Below are 9361 nucleotides of genomic sequence, written 5' to 3'. Positions count from 1 at the left end.
ATAATACATTGTATTAAATGAACTTTGAGAACATGGTATAGGATACCCAAAACAATCCTGTACAATAAAAAATCTTCTGGAGGCATCACAATCCCTGACTTCAAACTCTACTATAGATCTGCAGCCTGGTATTGGCATAAAAACAGACAGGAGAGCCAATGGAACCGAATGAAAGACACAGATATCAATTCACACATCTACAAACACCTGATTTTTGACAAAGAAGAAAAAAATGTTAAATGAAAAAAAGCATATTTAACAAATGGTGCTGGCATAACTGGATATCACCATGTAGAAGAATGAGAATAGATCTATCAACATTCACAAAGCTCAATTCCAAATAGATTAAAGACCTCCACATAAAGCCAACCACACTGAACCTCATAGAAGAGAAAGAGGAAAACACACTTGAATGCACAGGCACAGGAGACCACTTTCTAAATATAACCCCAGCAGCACAGACACCGAGAGAAACAATAACTGGAACCTCCTGAAACTGAGAAGCTTCTGTAAAGCAAAGGACATGGTCAACAAGACAAAATGACAGCCCACTTCACTAACCCCACATCAGACAGAGGACTGATCTCCAAAATATACAAAGAACTCAAGAAACTGGTCACCAAAAGAGCAAATAATCCAATTAAAAAAAAAATGGGATACAGACCTAAATAGAGAACACTCAACAGAGGAATCTAAAATGGCTGAAACACACTTAAGGAAATTCTCAACATCCTTAGTCATCAGAGAAATGCAAATCAAAACAACTCTGAGATTCCATCTTACACCTATAAAAATGGCCAAGATCAAAAACACTGGTGACAACTTATGCTGAAGAGGATGTGGGATAAAGGGAACACTCCTGCATTGCTGGTGGGAGTGCAAATTGTTACAGTACCTTTGGATATCATTATGATGATTTCTCAGAAAATTAGGAAACAACCTTCCTCAAGACCCAATAATACCACTTTGGGGTATATACCCAAAGGATGCTCAATTGTACCATAAGGACATGTGTTCAACTATGTTCATAGCAGCTTTGTTTGTCATAATCAAAACCTGGAAACACCTGAAAAGCCCCTTGACCAAAGAATGGATAAGGAAAATGTGGTGCATTTACACAATGGAGTACTACACAGCAGAAAAAAATAACGACATCTTGAAATTTCCAGGCAAATGGATGGAGCTAGAAAACATCATTGAGTGAGGTTACCACCCAGAAAAACAATTATCATATGTACTCACTCACAAGTGGCTTTTAGACATAAAGCAAAGAAAACCAGCCTATAAATCATAACCTCAGAGAACCTAGAGAACAATGAGGACCCTAAGACAGACATACATGGATCTTATCTATAAGGGAAGTATAAAAAGACAAGATCTCCTGAACAAATTGGGAGCATGGGGACTATGGAAGAGGGCTGAAGGGGAGGGGAGAGACAGGGAGGGGAGCAGAGAAAAATGTATAGTTCAACAAAATAAAAAAAATGGTATGTGAAATAAGCCATAAAACTCTTAAATAATTATCTACTATACAACTAATAATAAATTTGTAAATAAACTTGAAACTTTTAAAAGTAAATTTTTATGATCTTTGAAAGAAGGCATGACACCCTAAGGTCTATTCTAATTTGTAAGGGAGTAAATTATCTGTTTTTTAAGAATACCAGTTATTTTAATGAGAGTTTATATGTTTTTGCATACTGGCTACTAATTTAATGATACTGCTCAATCTATAAACACATAAACAGTCTGAAATATTTTACTGTGATGATAGTAGGACGAAAGGAAACAGAAACTAAAGCAATTATAAAAGATTCACTTACAGCCATCCTCATCCTGAGTGCCATGATCCCGAGTGAGAAAACACATTGTAATTGCAACAAGGAAACAGCCACAGACAAAAGAAGGGGCAGTGTGTGCCTTTACCTTATTTATTTTCTCTTTCGGGTGTGATAAGAGGTTTGGGAAGTGGGACAGGACATCGCAGTTAAGAACCACCTGGGTCTGCTCGTCAGTGCCGGTCACTATGTTTCCAACTGCTCTGAGTGATGCAGTCTGGAGTGGGGAGAAAATGTTTTAAGTATGTTTATAATGAAATTGTCATCTCTGTAGTTTTCATAACTCTGAGGAGTGTGAGGAGCAAATGATGAACATTTATTTCATCCCTACAGCAAAGCCAGAACCAAACTAGCAAGGACTTTTAAACAACCATGTCCTATGGAAAATTATTGAATCCCACAGAAAAATTATGTGAAAATTTTTTAGAAAAAAGGTTTTTAGGCCTAGCAGTTATGGCACACACTTTTAATCCAGGCACTTGGGAGACAGAGGCAAGAGAATCTGTGAATTCGAGACCAAGTCTGGTCTACAGAGCAAGTTCTAGGACAGCCTGGGCTAAACAGAGGAAACCTTGTCTTGAAAATAACAAAAGAAAACGAAAAACATGTTCTGCCCCCAAAACCACACAAATATAAAGCATCTAAAAAAAAAAAGTTTTTAAAACAGTGGAAACTAAAAATGATCAAATCCTCTCTTTAAAAACAGGTATTCTTATTTATGACCAAAGCAGCACCACAGATTTTAATATGGTTCCGAGTGAGCACACATTTGTGTTTCTCATTTAATGATGTCCTGTATTTAATATACTCAGTGTTACCCTGGGTCAGCACACATTTGTAGGGAGAAAAACACTTTGGTAGAGAAGCAGGACAGGGAGAACTAAATGCCAACCCTAATCAGAGCAGAGTCAGGGGGTTCGCAGGTGGAAGGCTCTGGAAACCATCCCAGGGACGGAGAGCTAAGAGAGGCAGAAAGAAAGCTTAAGTGAGAAGGAAAAGGAGCCGTGACAGAAGGGGGTGAGGGAAGAGCCTAAGCATCCACCAGGAGACGAGAACCCAGAAATTCACCCACGGGGGTGAAGGAGAATGGGGGCATCAGACAAGCACCATGCTGTCTCCTAACAGGATAGTAGAAGAAAGTTATTTGTGGAGACCAACAATTTCACGTCTTTCTATTTGAAATCATAATGGAATGTATGCAGGTCTCTGTTTAATGGCTTATATAACTGAAAAGCTGAAAAATTATTTCAAATGAACAAATCTGGGTTCAGGAGATAAACTAGGGCATCCTGAGGTGCATGTTGTTGGACTTAACTTAAAGTTGGCTATAGAAAGATTGGTCATAAAAAGAATTTTATGAGAAAAAAGAAAGAAAATACTTACTTGAACTTTCACTTCCTGGTGGCTCAGAAGGGGCACGAGGAATGGTACAACCCCTGAGTCAATAACCATCTGGATCTGCTCATTTCCTCCATCTGTCAAGTACGACAGAGCCCAAACAGTGTCTACAAGAATCTATAAGGAGGACAAACAGAAAAAAGCTATTCCAGGAGCTGTAACAGAAAAGTAAGGAGTTTTCTGTTTTAACTAGATGGGAAAGGTATTGTGTACTTGACTGATGTAAGTTCAATCTTTCTCTCAGGGCTTACCTGCGATCACCTTTCATAAACATGAGACGGAAGTTTAGCATGTTTGTTTCCAATTTCTGACTTTATGTACCAGATAGATAAAAATAGAAATAATGTGTTGGCAAGATAGCTTAGCAAGCAAAAAGTTTGCAAGTTAGCCTGGAAACCTGAGTTGGATCCCCAAAACCAACATAAAGGTGGAAGAAGAGAACCAACTAGAGAAAGTCATCCTCTGATCTCCTCACAGGTGCAGCATTCATACATAAACATAATAACAAACATAAAATAAATACTGTTAAACAAGCATAAAATTTTTCCTGAGCCCAAAAATTAGGCACAGAAGTAACTGTGATTTATCTTATACACCTGAAGCCAAAACACTATGCTGCTTCAAATTTAGAAGATCCCAAAAGAATTATATATTCATTTTTACTAGTTTTGAGTATGATCTGCCAATACAATTTTTCCAGCCAGTAAAATGAACAGGGTAAGGAATGATTCAGCACTTGAACCTTGACAAAGGCCCTCAAATGAAAAGCATGAAGCACAATCATGTAGTGCTGAGTGTAATGGCACACATGTGTGATCACAATACGTGGGAAATGTAACCAAAGGAGCAGGAGGAAAAGCCACCCTCAGCTACACAGTGAGAGTGAGCAGGCTGCATGAGACCCAAAACCCAAATTAAGCCACATCCTCATCTATCTGAAGCTTTCACCTACAAGAACAAGACCAAACAGGGTACCAGCCTCCAGGATCTGGTAAACTGATTCAGAACACAGAGGTAGTGTGTGGTTCTCCTTGGTGTCCTCACAGCAGCAAAAGCACCACTCTTAACCCATTTGAAATCCAGAGGCCTTTCTACTAAGTGTCCAAATTAAAGACATCTTTTGCCTGAAGTTTTCAGAAGCAGCTACCTGAATACACATATCCTTTAACAAGGCATGCATACAAGTCAGAGGAGCAGATAAAACTCCACATAACTTATACCTTTAGCATTACTAAGAATCATGAGAACACAGTTCCAAATTACCTATAAGAAGAAAACAAATACTAATTTGGATCTGGACTCATTCCAAGCCTGTGTGAGATGAAAAGAATAAAGAATGAGAAGAGATGGAAGAGGTGTGATTATGCACGTTTGAAACAGAAACTGTCAGAGGGAAAAACTTAGAAGGACCTCAAGACCACCACCAAAAGAAACCATATAATGTAAGTATGGTTTGAATATAATGACTCCCATAGGCTCATATATTTGACTATTTCGTCATTAGGGAGTGGAACTGTTTTAGAAGAACTAGGAAGTATGGCTTTGTTGGAGTAGGTGTGCCATACTGGAAAAAGTGTGTCACTGGAGGTGGGCTCTAAAATTTCTAAAGCCCAAGCCAGGCCTAGCGTCTTTTCTCTTCTGTCTCATGTATGTGGATCAGAATGCAAGTTCTCAGCCACTGCGCCAGCACCATGCCTGCATGCTACCATGCTCCCTACCATGGTGACAATGGACTAAACTTCAAAACTGTAAGCAAGCCCCGATTAAATGCTCTCTTTTGCAAGAGTTGCTGTGCTGGAGATGTCTGTCCTCAGCAATTAACACAGAACTGCACCAAAACTGGGGTGTCGCTGTGACAGGCCTGGCCATGCAGTTTGTTGGTAGAATGTGGACTCTGGATTAGGAAAGCAGGTGAAAGCTTTAAGTGGGCCAAACTAGTAAGAGCAGGGAAAATAATGGTGCTGAGAGCAATGCAGATGACGGCAGTCTGGCGCAAGAGGTTTCAGAAGAGAAGAATGCCAGTAAGTGGCCTTGAGACCATTCTTGCAGTATTTTGGTAAAGAATATGGCTGTTTTCTACCCTTGCCCACTCCACCCCCAATCTGCCTGACAGTAAACGGAAGACTTTTTGATTAATGGCAGTAGCAGAGGCGATTTCTTCTTCTTTTTTTTTTTTGAGATTTTTTTTATTCTTTTTTTTTTATTAAATTATAAAAGTTTCCATTTCAGCCCCTCCTCCCAACACCCTCCCACTCCCCCCACTCCCTCTCCTCCTCCCTCTCCATCCCCTAGAGCAGTCAGGGTTTCCTGCCCTGTGGGAAGTTCAAGTTCCTCCCCCCTCCCTCCAGGTCCGGGGAAGATGAGAGACCAAACAGACTGGAGCGCCAAAATCCAGTATATGCAGAGGAAGCAAGTCCCAGTGTCATTGTCAATGGCTTTTCAAAAAGGCTCCGGGCCAGCCACATTCAGAGAATCTGGTTGGATCACGTCCTCGTTCAGTCCCAGTCCAACAGGCCTTGGTGAACTCTCATTATATCAGTCCCCTTGTATCAGTGGGTGCTCGCATCCCTCGCAGTCCTGATTACTTTTTTTTATTTTCTTCATCCTTCTGTTCCTCATTTGGACTGTGGAGTGCTCAGTTCGGTGTTCCAATATGGGTCTCCATCTGTATCGCCATCCAACGTCGGATGAAGGTTTCCTGTGCCCTTGCCTTCTTTAGCAGAGGCGATTTCAAGATAGCCTAGTATTGACTGTGCTGTGTTGTTATTAGTGTTCAATCTTACGTAGATGTTGAACAAACAAGCTGAACAAGGAGAAATAAAAAATGTACAGTTTGAAGAGAAAAAGGCACCAAGAAATGGAACTAAGTCCGGTGTTCAAGGAGACAGAAAGTTTAGAGTTCAATGCTAAATAGAATAAAGGGAATGGTGACCTCCGGGCAAGACCCCATCCAGCTAAGCTTCTAACTTGTGACGAGGGAATTAAAGAAAACCTTAAGGAAACCACTGAAAACAGAAAGCTAGACAAGAGGCCCAAGCTCCAGCCCCACTAAGGAGCAGAACTTGGCAGCTGTGACCACGTGCTTCTGGCCTTAGTATCAAGGATACAAAATATGGGTTGTGGAATCTCCCTCCTTGACTAAGGAAATCTGCTGAAGCCAAGTGTGTGGCAGTGGTGTTCCTTCATGAAAGCCACTCACTGTGTGAAGCTGTGAAGGTGAAGTAGGGATTGCCTTGGAGACCCCAAGATGTTAGAAATGTCAGAGCCATGGGATAGCTGCTGAGGAAAGCTGAAGACTGGGTGTGGAACCAGCCCAAGAGAGAGAAGTGTTGTAGTCAACAAAGCTGGAAAGAGTTGGAGTTCTGAAGAGCACATCAGGCATGGAAATGCAGAATTTGGAGTTTGTTCTGATGGTTTTCATTCTTGTGTTGTATGGCATTTCCTCATTGTAATCCCTTTTCCTCTGTGTTGTTAAGTACAGGAGCGCTCTCTCTCTCTCTCTCTCTCTCTCTCTCTCTCTCTCTCTCTCTCTCTCTCTCTTTCTTTTTTGAGATAGGATTTCTGTGTTGCCCTGGCTGTCCTGGAACTAGCTTTGTAGACCAGGCTAGCTTTGAACTCAGACATCCACCTGCCTTTGCCTCCTGAGTGCTTGGGTTAAAAGCATCTGCCACTACGCATAGCTGAACTTTAAACTTTTAAACAGTGTTGAGACTTTTAAAAACTTTTGAAGCTGAATTGAATGCATTTTCACATTATGATACGCCTACAAGCTTATGGGGCCAGAGAGTGGACTGTGATGGCTTGAATAAGAATGCCCCCCCATAAGCTAATCTATCTGAATGATTAGTTATCAGGGAATGGCAATACTTTTGAAGAATTAGTAGGTATGGCTTTGGGGTTTCAAAAGCCCAAGTCAGGCCCAGCCAGTGTCTCTCTCATCCTGCCATCTGAGGATTCAGATGCTACACTCTCAGCTACTTCTTTAGCACCATTTTACCTGCATGCCACCATGTTCCCCACCATGCTGACAATGGACTAAACCTCAAAACTGTAAGCAAGCCTCAATTAATTGTTTTCCATTGAAAGAGTTGCTGTGGTCGTGGTGTCTCTTCACAGCTACAGAATCTAAGACATTAAGTAAACAATAATAACAGAAAAAAAAAACCCAAAAACCTGAAAGGGGCAAAGCCAAGGAGCTTGCAGTATAACAACAAAGCTGACATCTGAGTCATCAAGAGTCCCAGGAAAGAGCTGAAAACAGCCTTGGTCCCAAGACTGCGAGCAGCCTCTGTGTTGAGGAGGTAGGAGTTCAGTATACATTTATTTTTACTGTGACTTGTTCAGGACCACACTTTACAAAATGCCTTGTTTCCTTTACTGTTGTTTTGGAAAGGAAAGTTTTATTAAAACTGTTTTAGTTTTGAATATAAAATAGTTTTATTAATTACGCCTAATTTTGGAAAACTCTTGAGCTTTCATTCAACTGTTTGCCAAAACCTTCCAAAGTAAAGTGATATTCAGAGACAGTTATTGAGACCAGATGGCTTACAGACATTTCTGGGGTATTTACATTTGAAGATTCCTTATTAATGAATGTCTGATTTAAATTCTAACCAAAAACTATAACATTTCGTACATTTTCGTTATAAGGGTTAACAACCTTAGCTGCAGACAAATAAAATATTTAAGCTATTTATTTTTTTAAAAAAAGGTAGAGCTGAAGAAAAATGTGAATAATGGAGGAAAATGCCCCCAACTGTGCAAACAACTTAAAGTCTATATATGCAAAATCAGAGAGATGAAGCAAAAGAATAAGTTCATTGATCATTGCACAGGCAAATGGAATAAATAAAAGGTATTTAAAAAGAAGTAAATATACAGATAGTTACTAGAATAAAGCATATAATTATAAGCATATTAAATATAAGATGATTATAGAATTAAAATTAAACTCTTTGTTGTGTTAGCGGTTGCACACAGGGCTTTGTATGTACTAGGCAAGCACTTTACAACTATGCAACAACATCCTGAGTGAAGCCCTCAATTAGCTTCTAAAATAAAAACTAACTCTACAATCTATACGAGACATATCTAAAGTAAAGTAATAGAGACTAAAAATAAAACTAAGGGCATAACTATACCAAATAAACAAGAAAAAGAAAGTAGAGGTTGCAATTCTGGTAAGAGAACAGTAGAATTTAGCTAAGAATTAATGCAAAAGATACTTTATGACATGAAATTAATGAAGATACAAATGTCTATTCACCAAATAATACTGCAACTGCCATTATAAAATGGATAATATACAAAAAGAATATCTCAAAAAGCAGGAGAATTTTGTTCTGTTACTGTTTTTCTTTTTTGGTTTGTTGAGATAGGGCTTTCTGTGTAACCACCGTGGTTGTCCTGGAACTCTCTCTGTAGACCAGGCTGGTCTTGAACTCAGAGATCTGTCTGTCTCTGCCTCCCAAGTGCTGGGATTAAATGTGTGAGGCATCACTGCCCTGCCTCTGTTACTGTTTTTTAGACAGGGTCTCTAAGGCTGGCCTTAAATTCCTTATCCTCCTCCCTTTAGCTCCCAGTGTTGGGATTACAGGCATCTGCCACAAATACCTAGCAATTAGGAAATTTTAACACACTACGTTCAGTAACCAGGAGATCAAACCAACAAAGAAACAGCAACAGGGGCTCTAAATTTGTAGTCTATATTGAACTTTGTATCCTGGTGATTTTTAGCCTGTATCCTTTTGATGGGTAATGACAAGCATGAGTGTCAACACTTTCTGAGTCATGAGTCATTCCACTCAGCCATCAAGCGTGAAGTGCTCTTTGGGGCCTCCAAGTCACCTGTCACTAAATACCAAGTCTTGGCACATAAATGACCTCCTGAAATTGTTAACTTTCCTTTACATTACTAGTAAAAGAGGCTAGGCTGGTGTGAGATGTTATGTGACACTGCGTTGTCCATGAACACATTCAACAGGTGAGAAAGCCAGATACTCTAGCATTACAATCGCAAATTAACTTCCAGCGACAAAACAGATAAACAGCAAACACACAAACTGGCCCTCTGGATTGTCCTGCGATCTTCCACAGTAGGTGCAGCTTGATTTCTGATGCCTCAT

At 39.9% G+C, this 9361-nt stretch overlaps 1 protein-coding gene across 1 annotated transcript in view; it reads right to left on the bottom strand.

The window, feature by feature from the left end:
* LOC148120215 (importin subunit alpha-4-like) overlaps window positions 1-9361 on the bottom strand; it is a 55174-nt gene that overhangs the window by 28181 nt on the left and 17632 nt on the right. The window contains exons 10-11 of the mRNA XM_087911855.1: window positions 3222-3353; window positions 1927-2055 (exon numbers count right to left, since the gene is read on the bottom strand). Of these exons, the coding sequence (XP_087767981.1) occupies window positions 1927-2055; window positions 3222-3353 (261 nt within the window). The remainder of the gene's footprint in view (window positions 1-1926; window positions 2056-3221; window positions 3354-9361) is intronic.

The sequence above is a fragment of the Myodes glareolus genome, chromosome 12 (assembly GCF_982192425.1).
Source record: "Myodes glareolus chromosome 12, mMyoGla1.1, whole genome shotgun sequence".
NCBI lineage: Eukaryota > Metazoa > Chordata > Mammalia > Rodentia > Cricetidae > Myodes > Myodes glareolus.
Note: the sequence above shows the minus strand (reverse complement) of the source record. Positions and strands in the feature narration are given on the sequence as shown.